At 44.0% G+C, this 21,088-nt stretch overlaps 1 protein-coding gene across 2 annotated transcripts in view; it reads left to right on the top strand.

Annotated features, from left to right (window-relative positions):
• Nucleotides 1-251: 251 nt before the first annotated feature.
• SREBF2 (sterol regulatory element binding transcription factor 2) overlaps nucleotides 252-21,088 on the top strand; it is a 36,311-nt gene continuing 15,474 nt past the window's right edge. The window contains exons 1-10 of one of the 2 annotated variants that reach the window (XM_060279788.2): nucleotides 252-626; nucleotides 13,038-13,427; nucleotides 13,506-13,583; nucleotides 15,120-15,301; nucleotides 16,099-16,239; nucleotides 17,304-17,528; nucleotides 17,959-18,073; nucleotides 18,246-18,427; nucleotides 19,033-19,225; nucleotides 20,082-20,263. In XM_060279788.2, the coding sequence (XP_060135771.1) occupies nucleotides 542-626; nucleotides 13,038-13,427; nucleotides 13,506-13,583; nucleotides 15,120-15,301; nucleotides 16,099-16,239; nucleotides 17,304-17,528; nucleotides 17,959-18,073; nucleotides 18,246-18,427; nucleotides 19,033-19,225; nucleotides 20,082-20,263 (1,773 nt within the window). In that variant the 5' untranslated portion in view covers nucleotides 252-541. The remainder of the gene's footprint in view (nucleotides 627-13,037; nucleotides 13,428-13,505; nucleotides 13,584-15,119; nucleotides 15,302-16,098; nucleotides 16,240-17,303; nucleotides 17,529-17,958; nucleotides 18,074-18,245; nucleotides 18,428-19,032; nucleotides 19,226-20,081; nucleotides 20,264-21,088) is intronic. The other variant, XM_035127116.3, reaches the window with a different exon arrangement.

The following is a 21,088-nucleotide window of genomic DNA, read 5'->3' as shown; positions in this document are numbered from 1 at the left end:
CATCTTAGGACTTCCCTCTAATGGGACCGAAACACTTCGTTTTTTGTTTGCTTGTGCGGCGTGTGGTGTCACAGTCTAGTACGGCGGCGATCCCGTTCCTCTGCCGGAGGGACCCTATCACTTTGAAGTTCAAACCCGAACACGGATTAGATCTCCGCCTCCTTATGCATATTCAAATCCAGCGAGGCGGGCCGCCCGGGAGGGGATTGCCCCGCAAGCTAACGAAAGCTGCTGATCGCTGACGCACCATCACACCACGAGCCGCTCTGCCCGCTGATTGGCCGGCGGGGACCTGGTCTCATTGACAACAAGCCCAGGCCGCCGCGGCGGTGGCTCCTCGCAGGTGGATGGGCGGAGTAGGCGGAGGCTCGGCCAAGATGGCGGCGCCGCGCGGGGCCGGGAGCTCCGGGAGCCTGAGCTGAGTTAGCGCCGCCCGGCCGGGAAGGGGTTAACGCGCGGGGTGTTACCCCGGCCGCTCCCTGGGACGGGCTGCTGACTCGCGGGCGGCGGCGGAGAAGGAGCCGGTTGCGCTTTGCCGGCGATGGAGAGCGGGGAGCTGAGCAGCATGGAGACCATGGAGACCCTGACGGAGCTCGGCGACGAGCTCACGCTGGGCGACATCGACGGTGAGTGCTTCGCAGGGAGGGGAAGAAAGGCGCTCCCGGCCTGCGGTGGGGCCAAGGCGCCACTGCCCGTGGATGCCCCCCTGCCGCGGGGAAAGAGTGCTGTCGGCACAGTGACGCCAGCCCCTCACCATGAAGTGCCTGGCGGACAGGATAAGTCTGGCCGGATGGGATGGCAGGTGTCGCGCAAGATGCGTGGCGACAGCCATGGTTGTTTTCACGCTCCTCACCCCCCTGTGGATCCCCTCCCTCCTCAAATTCACTGTTCAAGAGAGGGCGAAAGATTCCTCAGAGGGATGCGCGCGCCGTCGACTTTTGACAGGATTCCCGTGGGACACCCCTTCCCACCCCTACCCCCCGTGCGGTGCTTCCTCGCGAGCAAGGCCCGCTATGCAAGCGCTGCTAAGTTCGGGATTGCAGCCCAGCTACCTGGGATCTTAAGCAATATTGATTTTAGGGTGGGGAGGGGGCTCATTTGTGAGTACAGTTACCCAGCCTGTGCCAGCAGAGTGAATTGAGTGAGTGTTACTTGCATATTGGAATTCATTAGGCCTACTCAAGGTGTGGTCCGGGTCAGGGCTGGGCAGAAGATAGATATGGATCTAACTGGTGGGTTCTCTCAGCGATTGGAACAAATCCCCGGTCTCAGAATTCTTTTGTATCTAGCTCTAGTTGGTTGGGACTTGGGGTTGTAGTAAAAACAACAACAACAAAGTAGATCCAGCAAGTCTGAAGGCAGCCCGACCCTCATCACAGTGTCTGGATGCCCCTGATCTGAAGCCCCTGCCCCTATTCATACATATCACTGAAATCTGGAAGCTGCTGATTTAAGTTCATTCATGTGCCTTACTTGGCAGGTGGTTTTCACATCTATGGAAATTATCAGTGTGTAGCCAGTGGATATGTGGCAAAAGATTGTGTGTAGGTGCCCTGGGGCTGGAGGGTGTTAAGGAAAAGGAAGTTATACAGAGGCAGCATCCCCCCCCCCTGTAGCTTTGTCATTTTGGAGACAAACACTTTGCAGAGTGAGCTGGATCATGGTGAAGCTTGCCTTAATTTGGTACAGAAGGTGTGTGACAAATAGGAAGCAGTTTCTGTCTCTTGGTTTCACTTGGTAGTTGCTATCTGTAATGTTTTGAGCTTATAGCTCAGTGTCAGATGATGACATTTGCCATTCTGATCCTAAACATATTTACTTACCGTACCTCACCCATGAGGCAAGATGAGGTGACTGCTTTAGGCGGCAGGATCCACAGGATCAGCAGATCCCTATGCCACTCTTCTCCCCATGTTCCTGATGTCCCCCCTTCCTGCCAGGGAAAATCTACATCAGGCATCCCAAAACTGGTCCCCTTACCCAGGGATCATGGGAGTTGTAGACCAAAACATCTGGAGGGCCGCAGTTTGGGGATGCCTGATCTACATCATTTAGGGGTCCTGCTCAGGTGCCAAAATATATTGCGACTGGTCCTAACAAAAACCCATTAAAACTTAGTTATCCAACCTATGGAAGAGGAAGGAACTTAAAAATATTCTGTAACCAGATTTACAGGAATTTACTGTATGTTCAGCAACTATGAAAGGTGCAGAAAGATCTGATAGTACAATTCCTGTTGTCAGAAGATTGTCAGCACCCTAATGCCCTCTTGGTGCTATATCCAGGTCAGAAACTGAACTGGTAAAGACACAGCAAAATGATAGAAAAATGACCATCTGCTCTAGTATCTTGTCAAGAAGGAGGGGAGTAATAGTGGAGTAGGTAGTTGGTGTCAAGACAGGTTTATTGAGTCAAATGGCCATAGTTTTCCATGAATCAAGAACCTACTGTCTGCAATAGCGAGAAGCTAGTGTTCTGCGGGTATTTTTCAGCTGAGTAGTCTGGTGTATTTCCCTAAAATGTAAATAAAGGGATGTTATTTAAAAGCTACTGGACACTACAGATTTGCAGAATGTCTGCATCAAAAGTATTCTGCTATTTGTACTATTTACAGCTGCTTAAGAGCTTCAAAAAGTAGAAGTAGCTGTAGTTACAGGTAGGTAGCCGTGTTGGTCTGACGTAGTCAAAACAAAATAAAAAAATTCCTTCCAGCAGCAGCTTAGAGACCAACTAGGTTTGTCATTGGTATGAGCTTTCGTATGCATGCACACTTCTTCAGAAGAAGTGTGCATGCCCACGAAAACTCATACCAATGACAAACTTAGTTGGTCTCTAAGGTGCTGCTGGAAGGAATTTTTTTATTTTGTTAGAAGTAGCTGTGTTGGCATGTGTGAAAAAAATCCTAAATATTTACCCACAAAGGATACTCTTCTCCATTGCGATATGACACTGAGGAATAGTAACCATTATTCTAAGTAATGGCTTGTCCAAATACTAGGTTCCACTTCTCCTGCTTTGCTGTTGTAGTGCACAGTTCGAAGCACAAGAAGGGGGCACAGTTCAGAGTGCTTTGCATGCAGAAGGTCATTTATTTGCTCCCACAAAGTATTGCCAGGATAACACCCTGCCTGAGACCTTGGAGAGTTGCTGCTATTTGGAATACTGGTTTGAGACTGTATGGCAGTGTTATTTTCAAGTGTCCTGTAGGAAAGTAGGTAGCTTTTACCTTAGGAAGGACTGCAATTGGAAAATGGACTGCATTCTCATGTTGGTTCTGCCACCTCTTTTGACTGGCAAGGACCTTATGTGTATGGAAGCATCCTGAATATAAAGACTGTTGACTGGAATGTAGCTTCCTGGAATGAGAAACAAAAAAGAAACGTATTTGGCCTGTGATTTAAGAGTGCTTATTCAGGTATCTCATTTGAATGTGAGTGTCAATGTATTTGCCTGCTAGGTTTCTACTTTTTATACCTGCTGTTTTTCCAGCAACGTTCTTGATTTAATGCACTAAAAATAGCTGTCTTAAAAGTTAGGGAACTTACTGCAAAGTCCTTCCTGCCCCACCTTTTAAAAGTCAATATGGTTCCTTTTTCCTCTCTATTTTTAGCATGACTCAAAATAATTAGCCTTTCAACATATTCCTTGTAAGGTTACTTTATACAGTACCTCACTATTGGGAAACATTGCTCAGTGTTTTAAATTACATGTACTGTACCCACTTGATTCACCTTTGCACATTTCCGGCACTCCTAACTTCATGTATTTATCCAGATTGGGAAAGTATTTTGTTTGTCAGGAAAGAATTGCTTGACTTGAGGTGTAGCTCTTAAGAATCAGAGTGCTTGAAATAACTATCTGAAAAAAGAATTCTTACAACAAGTGGAAAATAGAAAGCTAGAATTTTCAGTAGCAGATAACGTCAGACGTTACTCTTAACATTGCACAATGTGTTCTACAAGCTGCTGAGATCAGGAAAGAATTTGTAAATTATAGGTTATTAAGCAGCAGGGGTGACAAATTGGTTTCCTTACTGTTTTCTTGTAAAGCTTTGTAAGGTAAAGGGACCCCTGACCATTAGGTCCAGTCGTGACCGACTCTGGGGTTGCGCGCTCATCTCGCATTATTGGCCGAGGGAGCCGGCGTATAGCTTCCAGGTCATGTGGCCAGCATGACAAAGCTGCTTCTGGCAAACCAGAGCAGCACATGGAAACGCCGTTTACCTTCCCGCTGTAGCGGTTCCTATTTATCTACTTGCATTTTGACGTGCTTTCGAACTGCTAGGTTGGCAGGAGCTGGGACCAAGCAACGGGAGCTCACCCCGTCACAGGGATTCGAACCGCCGACTTTCTGATCAGCAAGCCCTAGGCTCAGTGGTTTAACCACAGCGCCACCTGGGTCCCCGTAAAGCTTTGTATCAGGTATTTAAATTGAGATGGTTTTGGTTGTACAGGACAATTTGACTGAAGAAGCAGATTTTTCATTATTTACAACCAACCCATAACTGTAACTTTTGCCTTGCTTAGGTGAGAGTAGCTTAATGCTTTACACGGCAAACATTGTTGTGTATTTACAAGTGTAAATACACAATCTACAAGTGTAAAAACACAATCAGTTGAACATAAAGAGCTGTGTGCATGCACTTATACATGCCCATGTGGGAACTCTGATTGGGCCAGGATTGCCACGTCTGTGAATGTGGATGTTCAAAGATGCATGTGGATATTTTTCTTTCACACTTATGTAACTCTGGTGTACAGGCAGAAAACATATTTGCTACATAAAGTATGAACTGCCCTTTAGTCCTGTGACCTTACTGGCAAGATTCTCTCTCCCTTTGCACATAATGCTTCTTGTGCAGCAGTGTTCCAACAACAACTGTAAGCAATTTGGTTACGGTTTCAGCAAGGTAGTCATGATCTCTCTTATCCACACAGTAGCAGTCAGCCTCTGGGGGAAACCTTTGAGGAAAGACATGGAAAAACAAGAAGATTCAGAAGAGAGATGTATGAAGAAACCTGGTCTAGAAAAAAGTTCAAATTTCTAGCATACCACTTCACATTTTTAAGTGCTAACCTCTGTTCTTAGTAGAAGTAAATTCCTAAATGTTTATAATCTATCCTTGCCCTTTCTTGTGCCTGAGATGTTTTCAACTCTGGTATAGCCTTTGGAAATGAAGAGAGATGTTTGAGAGATAATTGGTGTCCACAGCTTCTCAGGGAAGTGCTGTTGTTGGCATTTACAGCTGTGTTAGCCATACCAAAGTGACCTGCCGGAGCACAAACTTGTTATCTGAACAAGACCCCCCCCCTTGACGTGGTCCAAAGGAAAGCAGAGCCAGAGGTTTGGCACCAGCTTGGCTGCAGGAGTTGCTGGAAGTAGGCATACAAGGCACCATTCAACTGTCTTAGGGATTCCCCTTTGTGTAGGGTTTACTCCTTAGCCTTTTCTTCTCCCAGAGAATATCCCACAAGGCAGTGGAGGTTTAGGATCAGAGTTTTCATTCTCCTAGATGGGCTACTTTCCCAGCTTGATGAGCCCCACCTGCCCCTCACTTCCCTCTTCAGCATGTGCAGAAACAGCCTTCTTGACTGTTGGACCCACTATTGGTCTTATCTGCTCAATTAAGAAATCAGCTGTATATCCCGTGAAACAATTTTACTTGAAATAGTATCAGAATGTAATACAAACAAGCACATTTAAGAGCCTGCTTTTTCTATGTAAATAAATGGAAGGGGGGGGGCTTGACATTATAAATTTGACAGAGTAGGTTGTGATTTATCACTGTTCAAAATACGAATACTTACAGCCAAACATGGATGTTTAAACGTGTTTGCTCTTTCCCCCATTTTTATTTTATGGTTGGTTCACATGAGATGCCAAACCATGCGGTTTGATGTAATATTATGAGCCCAGTGATTGCATTGTCTCTCCTTGCCATTTTCTCATGTGCTGTGCTTTAATGAATTGCTTTGATAGAAAACATTGTTTTCTTTCATCCAAACTGGGGCTTGCACAAGCCTATCAAATCAGGATTGCAAACCAGAATTCAAGCAGGTACATCTTGATTTGCAGGGCTTGTGCAAACCATAGCTTGCTGGTTTGCATATGATGGAAAACTATTGCAGTACAGTATTTCCACAAAAGCAAAAGAAAGTCATTAAAGCAGCATGTGTGGAGGAAGTGGGAGAGTGAGTGTGGTAGCTTATGACAAATATGTGCAACACCTGGTTAGGCATTACATGGGAACCACCCCAGAGTCCTGACTTTTTAAAAAAACATAGGACAGTTTGAAATTCAGGATACATTTGACTATCTCTTGGCTATGGTTATATGTTAAGATTTATCTCTCTCTCAGTTTAAAATGAGTCTTTCCAGTTGCAAATATTTTGTCTTCTTATCTATGTCACCAGTCTCTGTTTATCAGTTGTTATAGTGGTTTCACAGTAGTAGTAACAGGAAGAAGTATAGCAGGGGGTTGTGAGTATGTTGATTTCTTTCTAAAAAGGAAGGAGATGTGATGAAATATGAGGAAGTCTCCTATCTCAACAGACCAGTAGATCATTTTGTAGCCCCATTCTGTCCATCAGGAAGGGCAATGGCTCCCTAAGGTTACAGGCACAGATATTTTCCATGCCAGTGATTTCATGTGGGTCTTTCTATGCTAAGCATATGCATGACCCCTGAAATGTATACAGTAGTGAAATGTTGTGATTGTTTAATTTTCCAAGGGCCTAAGGGCCAAACTGCACATGTTTAAATAAGTGTGTTTCACCTGGCCAATTTTATTGGGGGGGGGAAGAGCAGTCATGACACCCCAATAGGGAATAGGCTCTTGACCAGAGCAGGGGCTTATACTGATGAAAAACATTCCATACTTGACATCTTTTAGGCAGGCGAGGAAGACAACAAAAGGGGAGACAATTTTCAGCAGAAAACACAAGTGTTTTGTGAACCCCTAATCAAAGAACATTCCAAAACAGGGGTCCCATGTCTCTCTCTCCCCTCAATAGAAAAAGCCAAGTTAAGCATTTAGATACCAGGTTATAATTATTGTATGTAATTTTAAAATAATATACCGTACCTGCAGCTTTCTTTTTATACAGGAGGTCCAATATCAAGAGTAGGAGTTCTGGGGTAGGGTTGAAATGTTAGCCATTTATACTATCAACTTCAACAGGGTAAAGTGGTCAGGGAATCCTCTCCATACTTTTCAGATTTCTATTCTACTTGTTATTCAAGGGATGCGGCTGGCGCTGTGGTCTAAACCACTGAGCTTCTTGGGCTCACTGATTGAAAAGTCGGTGGTTGGAATCCACATGACAGGGTGAGCTCCCATTGCTCTGTCCCAGCTCCTGCCAACCTAGCAGTTCAAAAGCACACCAGTGCAAGTAGATAAATAGGTACCCTTCCAGCGGGAAGGTAAAACTGCATTCCCGTGCATTCTGGCTTCTGTCATGGGGCCCCGTTGCACCAGAAGTGGTTTAGTCATGCTGGCCACATGACCTGGAAAGCTGTCTGTGGACAAACGCCAGCTCCCTCGGATGGAAAAGCGATACGAGCGCTGCACCCCATAGTCACCTTTGACTGGACTTAACCATCCATGGGTCCTTTACCTTACCTTTTTTACATTTACCTTCTACTTGTTATAAATGACAGTTACTGGATATTTCTAAAGTTGGTTGATGTGTTCCCATTTGCATTTTGCAGAATAGTTCTGTCAAATAAAGGGATCATAGGCTGATATCATCATGTTTCAGACCTCGTGTAGTCAAAAGAAAATGGCTTGGGGATAGAGAGAGTAGCAACAATTATGCCTTAATTGTGGCCCAAGGGCTGTGTGGTATAAATCGTAACCTCTCATATGGGCTCCCTTAGGCACCTGCCTCTATAGGGCTTCCCTGCCTGCTCTAGTTACATCTCTCAGCAAGGTTGCTTAGTAACTCTGAGATCATTATACTATATTTGCTCTTGCTGAAGTTTGAAAAATTGGCTGGACCAGAAAATCTGTGGTGTTATTTGAACAACATTGTCAATTATATATGATAGACTTGCAGAGACAGTGGCTGTGCTGACTGGGGGTGATGAGAATTGCTGTCCAAAATTGCTGGAGGCTAATGAAGGTTTTTGTAGAAGCATGTGTGTGATGGGTGTCCCGCCCCCCGGCAGGGTGCCTTCGGGTTTGCCGCCCCAGGCAGCCAGAAGGCTAGCGACGCCGCTGGGAGAAGTTTTTCTTAATGTAGATTGGTTGCATCAGGCATAAGCAAACTCGGCCCTCCAGATGTTTTGAGCCTACAATTTCCATCATCCCTGACCACTGGTCCTGTTAGCTAGGGATGATGGGAGTTGTAGTCCCAAAACATCTGGAGGGCTGAGTTTGCCTGTGCCTGGGTTACATAGGCAGATGGCTCTCTGTAAGAGGCATGGGAAGCTGTCAGGGAAGACACAAACTTTTTGTTGATCTCTTCTAGTGATAACTTTGATTTTGGGAGAGTTTCAACCCATTGCTACTTTCTCTCTACTGGAATTGCATTCCTGATTGCACCATAGATTATAAATGGGGGTTAATATCTTTACTTGTACCATTTTTGTTCTCCAAAAGAATCACTAAAGCATGTGGGTGGGTGTACGTGGTCTTGGCTCCCTTCCCTTCCCTTTTATCCCTTCACCTCTTAGTTGAACTCTGTCAGGTGAATAGTCTTCCCTTGCTTCTTTGTAAGTACAGGTATGACCAATATTCTTTGCCTAACAGGTTTCCATATGTATCAAGTCCTGTTTCCCAGCACTGATCAATTAGACTACCCACAATAGCCCTGATCCTGGGAGTGGCTCATTTGCTACTAACTTGGCGGAGCTTGCAGAATAAAGAGGAAACAAAAGAGATTGTGGCATGAACAGAACTGCTTATTTGTACTCTGAATGGTTGTTCTTAGTTGCTTCCACAGGCTTCTGGGTTTGATTACTTAGTGACTTCTGCAGTTACAAGATCTGCTTTCTAAGCTTCCTACTTGGGAAATTGGCAGGTAGCCTTGTCTAGTTTTTGTGATCTCTGTACAATTAGGGACATTTGATCCCCAATTTTTGGCAGACTGACCTGCTCCCAATCTGGGAAGAGATCTTTGCGCATGTTAAGAATGGTGCCCTCTTTAACAGTATGTGGTTGCCAAGATGTGGTGTGGGTACACTTTGGCTGACATGCCTGTATGTGCTGGGAGAACAGCAGCCTGCTCATAAATTGGACACGTCGTCTGACTCCATTCTGTTCTAAGGACCTGTTCTCAGCTACTTCAATAACATAACAGCAACTGTAATGTTATTCTGGTTTACAGCTTTCCTTGAAAGCAACACTTGTCATCCAAGACAAATGTATCCACCGATGACTTTTATTGGAATGGCAACTTCCACTTCAGCTGATTCAATTGACTATGAAACACAATTGGTATATGGAGCTTGGCAGAAGGACACTCCAGCACAAAGTCACAGTTTACTACTTAGTGAAAATACGCAGGTAGCTATGCTGGTCTTTTAGAAACAATGTAAAAAGTGACAGTATAACAATATCCTTTATTGGGGTCACCTAAACTGTCCTATTGCTGCAGCAATAAAACTGCTAGCACATTTGCAAAGCTAAGCAGGGTCCAGTAAGGTTTCAAATTGGATGGCGGATTGCTTGTTGAAATTTCCGCATTGCAGGGGGTTGGACTAGATGGCCTTCAGGGTCCTTTCCAACTCTACAGCTCTATGGTTCTAAAAACAAACAAGCATAGTAGCGGGTTTCCCCTAATAAACAGAACTCTCTGCTGTTAATGAAGTGAACCATGGCTTCCTCTCTTAAATCTTAGAATGAAATTACCAGCCTACTTTGAATGTGCCTTGCTCTAAACTTGCACTAGTAATGTCTGAAAGGTTGCACATACATTGTGTGCCCTTAGGTCATGTGTACATGTTCTGGGCACTTGTTAAATCTGTAGGAGGGAATGCTAGTACTGTAAGTACATGCAGCTGTTGGCAAAGTTGCAGCTTTATTACTGCTTCCATTCTTAACGTTTTAATGCCACCACTTTGCAGCTGCTAACCGAGTGTGCTTGCAGTGTTTCTATTCCGATTGCTGATTTTTGTTTCCTTAGCTAATTTATTTAGGTAATCCATATTGATGATATGAATGGTAGAACTGGTTATAAATTAAAAAATTCCTTCCAGTAGCACCTTAGAGACCAACTGGAAGGAATTTTTTTATTTTGTTTCAACTACGGCAGACCAACATGGCTACCTACCTGTAACTGGTTATAAATGATAGTGATGCAAGGAGATGCTGAAGCAGGCTCCTCCTGTGGAACCTTTGTGGCCTGATCCTGTGCTTGTTTACTTGGTGGTGTTGTTCAGGATCAAACTGCATGTCGTGGAGAAAAACATTGCTCTCTTATCATCCATTAAGCCTGAGCAAGGCAAGCACATACTCTAACCCAGTTCCGAATCCAGAAGCCCAGGAAAGGTTCTGCCTGGCACTAAGAGTGAGCAATCCCAGTGGCCATTTCCTCCAAGCAATAACCAACTTAACCTGACTTCTTCGTATCTGAAGAAGTGTGCATGCACACGAAAGCTCATACCAAAATATAAACTTAGTTGGTCTTTAAGGTGCTACTGAAGGAATTTTTTTATTTTGCTTCGACTCAGACCAACACGGCTACCTACCTGTAACTTAGCCTAACCCAGTGGGTGTCTGTATCTCTCCAACTGTATCCAAGTACTACACTAGTTAACTGCCAAAAGTGACATTCTTTGAAAAGAGCCAAGTGTCATTCAGACACATATGGGTGGAAAAAAACTTAATAAAAATCTAATTTGGCTGTTGGGATCTGAAGTGTGTGTTTGCCGAACTTCAGGTTTGAATAATCTTGCCTGGCTGTAGTTCATATGCTACTAGGGTGAAGACTGGGTTTCATGGAGGAAAGAGTAGCCTATGCCAAATCTAAGGGTGGAAGAATCAGTTTGATACTAGTCCCATTGTCCAGAAGAGATATTACTGGGAGGCACAGGGCACATTGTCTTAGAATCCTGGATATTTCCTTGAGCACCCCAGAATTCTGTCCCATCTGGGGGCTGTGACAAGAGGGAGTGGTGGCAGCAGTGATTACTGGATAGTTAAGATGCAACTGGCCTACCTTACAAGGCTGTTGTGCAGCAGTTGTGCAGCAGTTGCATAAACAGCTTCTCCTAGCTTTCCCCTTCTGTTACACATGCTACACAGGGTCGTCCAACATTCTTATTTTGTACTGAAATCTCATTTTATCTGCCCTCCTGGGGAGAGCAGATATTGAGCCCTCCCCTAGTGCTGTTGTCTCAATACCACCCCCCACCCCCCGGCAAGCTGCCATTCTGCCCATTGAAGGAAAAGAATAGTTAGTCACGTTTTTCTTCCCACCGTGAAGCAAATAGTACCAGATGTGTGTGTGTTTTATAGCAGAAGGTGGGGTGGGAGGGGGAAAGGGTTCAACTGCTGTGATCAAATTGTAGCAGTGCTCCCCCCACCGTGACTGCATTTCATTAAAAAAGAAAATACTGATGTCCTTTGTAGCATGTAGTTTAGTCCTTAGTTCCGTGAGGCTTATTTCCAAATACATATGCGTAAGATCATTACTTAATATATCTCTGGCTTATACTTTATTGAGGCTAAAATACCGCTGTTATTTGGGCTCTGGCATGTTGACCAAATATTTGTCTTTAAAATATTTATATTTATTGACCCTGTCAGGTTCTCAATGCAGCATACAAGATAACAAAACAAACAACAATATTATAAAAGCAGCACACATAGAATGCAAACAACAACGGAAGAATTCAAATAGCAGCAAAAACAAGAAATGCCACCTAGGCATCAAGAACAAATAACATTATGGGTTGCATACAGTACTAGTCCTACTCAGAGTAGACTCATGGAAATTAGCATCAATGGCTGAATTCAGTCCATTAATTTAAGTGGGTCGACTCTGAGTAAAACTTAGCTGAACACAACCCCATATATTTCAAATCTTAATCACTGGGTGGCAAATGCTTGACTGAAAGTAAAAGGCAAAAATGTAAATGTAAAATTCGCTTGGTAAATGTAGGTTGGAGTGATTTAAGAGTTTCAAAGTATGGGAATGTCACAGCAGACAAGGCTCTGTTTCAAGTAACCAGCCATGTCACTTATTTAGGGGGAATCCTGAAGTGGGGCCTCTGTTCATATAGTAGCTTCAAGTACTGTGACCTCAGACTGCTTGAGGCTATAAAGTTTAAAATAAGCACTTTGCATTGTGTTTGGATGGTAGCTGGTGGAGGTCTTTGTTATTTGGCATATTTATTCTCTGCCTGCTAACTAAAGCTTAAAGCTATATATTTAAAATACAGTACAACAAAATAAATAAGAGTTACAATGGAAGAGCAAAGATGTCCTAAGGTTTTGCCTTCAGATGTTCCAGCCGTTACTCTGCTTCTAAATCTTTAGGCTATCTTGGAAGAAATTGGTTTTTAGCAGTCTCATGCAGGGCAGGACATCCTTATCTGGCCACTTCTGCCGATGTCACTTGTAGTTTTGGCGCCTGCTTTTAAGCACTGGATTGAATATGATCAAATTTTCAAGCCCAGGTTAACAACCAGACAGCCATGTTTTGAACCCATTGAAGTTTGGAAGCAGTTGTAAAATACAGCTAAACATATAGCTCATTGCAGTAATAACTGGAATGTGACCAAAGCATTATGGCAAGGTTTGGTTTGGTCAGGAATAGCTGGTGCTGGCTGACAACTGAAGCTAAAAAAATACACTTTGGGCCACATTCATCATTTGGGTGTCCAGTTATAAGACTCAATGTAAAAGTATCCCCAATCCAAGGACCTGATTTATTCAGGAAAGAATTTGTTCACATCTCAGACAAATGTGCATAGTATATATTTTGTTCCTGGCATTACATCTGGTGACCCTTTCATCAGTCTCCATGGTATCAATGGTCCATCATATCATTTCACTGTTTTCCTTTCTTTTTAATTTATTTTTTTAATAGAGATGCTCCAGTTCGTCAGCAACCAAGCTGGAGAGTTTCCAGATCTGTTTTCTGAACAGTTGTGTGGCTCCTTCCAGAGCAGCAGCGTATGTAATGGTGGTGGAACCTCAGATCCCTCGTCACAGAGGCCCTACAGCCAGGGGCAGCTACAGACTTTCTCTCCTAATGCAGCTTCTCCCCAGCTGCAGACCGTGCAAGTGAAGGTGTCTCAGACAACCGCTGCAACACCTGTTCCACAGCGGACGGCACCTGCTCTTCAGCCCCGTCCCCAGGTTCAGCCTCAGCTCCAGCAGCAGACTGTGATGATTACTCCAGCTTTCAGCTCTACTCCCCAGACCCGGTTCATTCAGCAGCCTGTAATATACCAAAACGCAGCCACAAGCTTTCAAGGTAACTTGCAAAGTCTTTGTAGTTACAAGTAGTCCTACATTGTAGGTAGCTCTTAAATGTCTTGCCCTAATCTTCCAGCAGAGCAAAAGGTGTCAGAACAAAAAGCAGCATTTACAGCCACCATTCCTGATTTCAGATCTGTGAGATGTTTCTACGGTAATAATAATAAGAAGTTTCTAATAATGTTTGAAATGTTTCTAAACAAGTTTTTTTAGGATCTCACAGGCAAATTAGAGAAGCTTGGCATTTGGGGTGAAGAAGGGCATTGGAGACCAAAGACCAGGGAGTTGGGGAGTGGCCTTAAATATTGTGCAGTAAAGCATAGGTAGCACTCAAAAGTAACTCTGTGAATGGTATCACTGCTGCAAAGTAATGTACAATTACACAATACGTCGTGCACCTTTATCACTCTAACTCTCCGTAGGTGTTGGAAATCAAAGAAAGCAAACATATGGGGGAGGCAGTAGGGGTAATTGGGCTAGTTCCACCATCAGGGCCCCACTCATATTTCAGGGTTCTAAAATAAAGGGGGGGCTCCATGAGTATAAAAGGCCTCTGTGCTTCAGATAGTCACCTGTGCGTTGGAGGTTGACTAACAATGAGGGGGTCAGGGTGGAAGTAGGGCTCTTGTCCCCACTGTTTACTTTCCTACATTTATAACAACTGAAAAAGGCTTATGAATGGTTCCTGTACTCTTCTGTAAGAGTGTGACAGTTTCTCATTCTTGGCTTGTCTCTCCAGTATCCGAATCTTCCACTTCTTCTGATTGTATAGAATCTACTGTTTTCTAGCCTTTCTTATGATGTGTTGGGTTCAGACTTTACATACAGTATGTAGAACTCAGCTTGAGAGATGCTCTGTGGTAATTTTTGCCAGTTCCTCCTTTCCTCTGCAGATCCTTGTGTCCCATGGAAATATTCTCTGGAGGGTTGGGGGACCCCTGGTACAGCAGAGGATGTTGTACTGAGGGGTATGGGGGGGGAAGGGGAACTGGCAAATATTAACTCTCCCTTCCTCCCCCTTTCTCAGCAGTAGCCACAGAAGGGCATGTCTTGATCAAAGTCTATATGTTTAAAACATCACAAACTAGAATAGAAAAACTTAAAACTCCTAGCAGCTGTAGAAGTCTTCAGTAAGACTTCTGTCGAGTCATTGGAACAGAATCATCTTTACTAACTTCTTGAAGACCAACACCCTCAGAAATGCTCCGACTCTTGTGCCACCCAGCCTTATTTGAGGCAATGCCTGTGCTCTTAGTAGGGGTATGTCTGATCTCCCCAGTACACGGGAAGGCTTGTACAAGAGACATTCTCTGAAAATATCCTTGGGGGGGGGGAACTAGGAAGCCCATGCTAGGAATATGGGAAGCCCCTCTGAGCCATGTGGACTTGCTCATGGCAGCATTGTTGTTGTTTTTTTGGTTTTTTTAAAGGGAGCTGGTCCAGATAAATGTGACTAGAGCTAGACAATCTTTCTTTATCTGTTTTCCTGACTTCTATATTTGCTGCTGGTTTTTCAATTCTTCATAGATTGCTTTCCTGGGTCTAATGCTGCTAGGAAGAGGAACCAGGGGGAACTGGTCATTCCTGAGAGGTCATGGATTGCAGCTTAGCATCATAATGAAAGCTGTTGTCTTCCATCAGCATCAGCTCATTCAGGCAGTTTCTCAGATTGCTCTTGTTTTCCTTTTAGTGCTGCAACCCCAGGTTCAGAGCCTGGTGACTTCCTCCCAAGTTCAACCAGTCACTATCCAGCAGCAAGTGCAAACGATGCAAGCTCAGAGGGTATTGACACAAACAGCCAATGGCACCATCCAGACACTGACCCCGGCCACAGTCCAGGCAGTAGCTGCCCCTCAAGTCCAGCAGGTTCCAGTGAGTAGTCTTATGTTGTAATATTATGCGGGAAGGTTTAGTTTTCTGCACTTCTGAGGCATGTATATTTATGCAGGTGGTTTCCTTTCTGTTCAAAGTCGGGAAGTGGCATCACTGTTTGGAGACCAAACTATCCTCAGCAGTGAAGTTCCTTAGGATTAGATCACTGATAGCTAAGTTATAGGATAGCTTAGCCATAGAAAAATGGGCAGCAGTGGTCCAATATCAGAAGAAGGTCAGTAGAGACTTTTGAGAGGTTTTTTTGTGGGGGGAGGGATAGCCAACTTTTCCAAACTACTAGACATAGAGCTGTATCTATAGCGTATTGAGGTTTAATATTTAGTAACGTGCCAGCTGCAGTATTGTTAAATGGAAGGGAAAATAATCAGAGACAATACAGTATTCCTTGTTTCACTGCTGAAAGCTTTTAGCAGTTGGATACAACACGTTTTAGAACTGCCTTCATAACTACAAGGGTTAGAACTTGTTATTTGTACAGAAGGATCAAATTGTCTTCAATGGCAGTCAGACTCCATATTGACAGCACAGTTCTTACCATACACCCAACAGGTTGGCTCATTGGCAAGTTCTTATTGGCCTTTGGCATTTGCAGGAAGGAGCATGGGGTAGACATACATTAAAGCAGTTGTTAGATATATATTGCAACTTGCATATTGGAACCCCACGCAGTCACACAGAAATCTGTTATAAAAAAGGTTGCCCAGCTTCTGCAGTGTTTGCAGTATTGAGCTTTGTGTTGTTATGCCAAATCTTTTAACTGCCTCTTCTCCTTCTAGGTCCTTGTCCAGCCACAGATAATCAAGACTGATTCTCTTGTCTTAACAACATTGAAAGCTGATGGCAGCCCTGTTATGACTGCTGTTCAGAATCCAGCCCTCACAGCACTGACCACACCTATTCAGACAACAGCCTTGCAGGTACTGTAGGGCACCTTGCCTTGCCTTCCCAAATATGCACCTTCTCCCTCTTGCCAGCCAGTACAGTGTTTTAAAAATCTGTTAAATCAGGCTTCCTCAACCTCGGCCCTCCAGATGTTTTGAGACTACAAGTCCCAGCATCCCTGACCACTTGTCCTGCTAGCTAGGGATCATGGGAGTTGTAGGCCAAAAACACCTGGAGGGCCGAGATTGAGGAAACCTGTGTTAAATGATTCCTTCTGCCTGTACCACTTAACAACTGAGCATCTACAGCCTGCACAGTTCTTTGCTGTAATCAGGTCATTAAGTTATTAGAGCATGGATACTTGAGCTTAGGCTATCCTGTCCCAGTAATGGCTGCTGCTGGAAAACAGGTTGGAACTAGGCATAGGCTACCCTCACCACTGAGAGCACACTCAGACCGCCTGTATCTCTAGTGGCAGCTTCAAATTGAGGAGAACCCCTAAGCTGCATATCAATTCCTTCAGGAGAGTGTGCAGTCCCGTCCAGAACATGCCTCCCTATTTCCTGGGCTTGGGAAACACCCGTAGTACCTCTGTAGCATGAGGATTGACTCTGATCCAGTTTATCACTGCCTTCAAGCATCTATCCAACACAGGCATCCCCAAATTTCGGCCCTCCAGATGTTTTGGACTACAATTCCCATCACCCCTGACCACTGGTCCTCTTAGCTAGGGATCATGGGAGATGTAGGCCAAAACATCTGGAGGGCCGCAGTTTGGGGATGCCTGATCCAGCATCTGCAAAATCTCTTCTGATTCAGATGGATGGAGAGGTATGAACTGACTCTCGTCGGCATACTGATGGCACTATGTCCCAAATTCTTGGATGACAGCTCCTAGGGGCTTCATATAGGTACTGGTAGTGAACAGCAAGGGGGACAGAATGCACCAAGTGCAATGGGGCTAAGCAGGAGTCCCCCAGAGCTGATCTCACATAGCAACCTGCAAGTAGGAGCAGAACTACCATAACACAGAGGCCCCAGCTCCCAACCCACAGAACCAAATTAATCTTTAACTGGGTCACTGTTGTCTTTTTTAAAGACTTTAGTTGGTGGCAATGGTACCATCTTGACCACAATGCCCATGGTGATGGGAGGGCAGGAGAAGATGCCCATCAAGCAGGTGCCTGGTGGTGCCAAGCAACCAGAACCACCAAAGGAAGGAGAGAGGCGAACAACCCATAATATAATTGAGAAGCGGTACCGATCATCTATAAATGACAAGATCATAGAATTGAAGGACCTAGTCATGGGAACAGATGCAAAGGTATGAGTTGCTTTGTGGCTGAAAGCAAAAAGACTGCTGTGATTTCAAACCCAGTTGACAATATACTTGCAAGTCATAATTTTCTGCTCCTTTTTTATTTTCTTTATTTGAAAGTTAGAAAAATAAATAATTATATGTGCACTAAACATGGTGAGACGTAAATAAAAGAGATAAAAAGATATTTTGTGGTATTAATATGCCTAGATTCTGCTTCTTAGTCAGATTATCAGTCTTTGCTCAGTCAATATGCAGTTTTGGTCTCCCATGATAGATGCTAAAAGTATTTGATTTGAATCCATTTAGTATTCTTCCCTGTGATTGGGGAAATCATTGCAGCTTTCGTGTAGAAGCATGTGCTGAAAGAGCATTTGGTGGCATTATTGATAAAAATTATTGTTCATTCTCTTTAATGTATGCACATTATTTGCAGATGCACAAGTCAGGTGTACTGAGAAAGGCCATTGACTACATTAAATACCTACAGCAGGTTAACCATAAGCTGCGTCAAGAGAACATGGTCCTGAAGCTTGCTAATCAGAAAAACAGTAAGTGTTTGGTGGCTATTTAAGTGCCTTTGACCTCCTTCACTGTTTGATGACATATATTATTGGTTGCCCAATTTTGTGTGGGCAGGTGAAGCAAGGGAAAGCATGAAGGTGAAAGGAAACTGAATTGTGAATGTGAGTAGTTAATCTTTGCAATCTCTGGTCTTTTTAGAGCTGTTGAAGGGGTTTGACCTAAGCACTTTGGTGGACAATGATGTGGACCTGAAGATGGATGACTTCAACCAAAATGCTCTGTTGATGTCTCCTCCGGCCTCTGACACAGGGTCACAAGCAGGGTTTTCCCCTTATTCTATTGATTCAGAACCAGGAAGCCCATTGCTGGATGATGCGAAGGTAGTCGACATCCTAAAACATTCTACAGAGGGTAGCGTGCATAAGGGTTGCATGTTATTTGTAGACATGGGTGATGTGTGCTGGTTGAGCTGGAGATCATGGGCTTGGCATTAAATGCTGTAATGAACTATAGTTCTAGAGGAAGATGTGACTCAGAATACAAAGGTTAATCAGTTCCATGACATTGTCATCCCTGGCTAGTTTGGGCTGTCATTGTGTGAAGTCCAAAAAGTCCCAAAGCCTAATAATACAATATTTCGTCCCACTTTTAATAAAAAGGTTGACGTAACTCTGCTGTCTCCCCTTCTTCTCTTGCCTCTTAACAGGAGTGAGAATAGGAAGAACAAATGTTGTGCACAATTTATAGATATAAATTGGTTGGCTGCAACAATAACACTAGCTCTCCTTCTGATTCAGCACACTCAGAAACGTGTTGAGGCATGATAGCGGAGATTGTTCTCATAACCATGTTTGAAATGCTATGATAAATTGTGAACATCAGTCAATTCTTATACATTCTCAGTAGGCCGGGAACAATTAATTATCTTCACTGTTTCACAGTTCTCTTGCTCTCTAACAAATCATCCTCTACCACCATGGTCTAGGTTAAAGATGAACCTGACTCTCCAGCTGCCGCTCTTGGAATGGTGGACCGCTCACGGATGCTGCTTTGTGCTCTTACGTTCCTCTGTCTCTCCTTCAACCCTCTAACATCCCTTCTGGAGGGCCAAAGGACAGTTGACTCTGATGGTTCTGTACATCATAGCTCAGGGAGGAGTATGCTGTCAATAAATTCAGGTACTGTCAGAAACCCAGTCTTTCAGTATACTTCAGTATACATCTCCATGCTGCTTGTTTGGTGTTTGGAGTTCTTGAAGGCTCACATATACACTAGCTGAAAACAGACAGTAGTAGTGACACTGGGGAAATGAAGTGTTATTTATTTGCTTTTTTTATTAAATGGTGTTATTTATTTGTATGCCCCCTTTCCATAGTTAAAACGATACTCGAGGTTGCTTACATCAAAGCATTTACACCATTCATTCATATATCAACACTGGCCACTTCATTGGTTGGATACTGAGAAATCCGTGCATTGTATATTAAAGTAATGATTTGACCCTTGTTACGATGTTCTCTAAAGAATTGTGCAAGGCACTTCTTTGCATGTTTACTGAGAAGTAAGCTGCGTTGTGTTCAGGGAAACTCACTCCTAAGGAAACTTGTATAGGGTTGCAGCCTTCATCTTTTCTGAGTTTTACTAGTTCTTTTTAAAACCCCATCCTCATAGCACTTCTGCAAGACATGGGAGTTATTAAATGGGATTCTTACAAGAATCACATAGTATAGCTACACTGTGAAATAATTTTTATCTGTTTGAGTAAAATTCTGCATTTGTAGATCCAGTACGGATTGTGTTGCACATTTTGAACATACTATAACACACACACACCCCTGTAATCCCAACTTTAGCAATGCAGTTTATTTGGGACTCAGGGCCAATACACCCTATTGGCTAAGCCCCCACCTCCTTATATGCACAGCTTTTTTACATAATTAAAATTCATCCCAGGCTTGTTATTTTAAGATGTTACCTCATCCATCTCCCCTCTGCCCCCCCCTTTCATATCTCTTCTGGCACCATCCTCTGTAGGCTCTGGTGGCTGGTTTGGCTGGATGATGCCCACTCTGATCCTGTGGCTTGTGAACGGTGTTATTGTCCTGAGTGTGTTCATAAAACTCCTAGTACATGGAGAGCCAGTGACCCGACTGCACTCCCGGTCATCAGTTACTTTCTGGCGGCATCGGAAACAAGCAGACCTGGATTTAGCTAAGGTAGGTCAAGTTTTTGCTTCAGAAAACAAATTTTGTTTCTTTCCTAGTTTGTCTTCTGGAGCAGTACTGAACAGGTAGCACCTCAAAGTGCAGATCAACTCTCTAGAGAGGCTTGTGCACTTGGGATTCCAAGCATTTGTCCTCCTTCTGAAACACTTGTATGGTAAAAGACTCTGGAGCTCTTTAGTTCTCCACTTTTGTCCTTTCAGAAAGCCCAAATAAAATATTTTTGAATTGCCACACTCAGCTTTAGCTGTGTAAAGCAATCTTGGTTTTTGCCATGGGCCTGGGGTAAATTTGAATTTTGCAACTGAAGCTAATTGTAAAAGTGGCCAGATTGTAACAGATTTACCTGAAGGTTTGAGGTAATATCTCCAGTAAAGGTATTTCAGAACATCAGTTACTATTTCAATCTTTCTTTATATACCTGTCACGGTGGTCGGAATAGGCTACTTCAGAGTAACGACTCTACACAGCTCTGCATTTTATCTTTTATTGGTGCTGAGTATTTACAGTGCTGATGGCAGTGCTATTTACAAAGACACATCTGTTCAGCTTGAATCAGAACCTCCAAGTGGCTTTTGGCGCGTCTTGCGCCAGCATAACAACTTGGGGAGACCCATCCTCTTCCCCCGACGCTTTCTGCGAAGTTCCGGAGTTGGGGGGACTGGTCTGCCCCCCTTCCTTCCCCCTTCCTGTCCCACCTGGGACGATGGCTCTTCTACCCTGCCAGAGCCTTGGACACCACTTCCTGTTTCCCCACTTGAGCTGGAGCTTTCCCTCTTTTCAGCCTCGCTCGGGGCTGGGCTGGAACTCAGGAGGGGA

This window comes from Zootoca vivipara, chromosome 9 (assembly GCF_965207765.1).
Source record: "Zootoca vivipara chromosome 9, rZooViv2.hap1.1, whole genome shotgun sequence".
NCBI lineage: Eukaryota > Metazoa > Chordata > Lepidosauria > Squamata > Lacertidae > Zootoca > Zootoca vivipara.
Note: the sequence above shows the minus strand (reverse complement) of the source record. Positions and strands in the feature narration are given on the sequence as shown.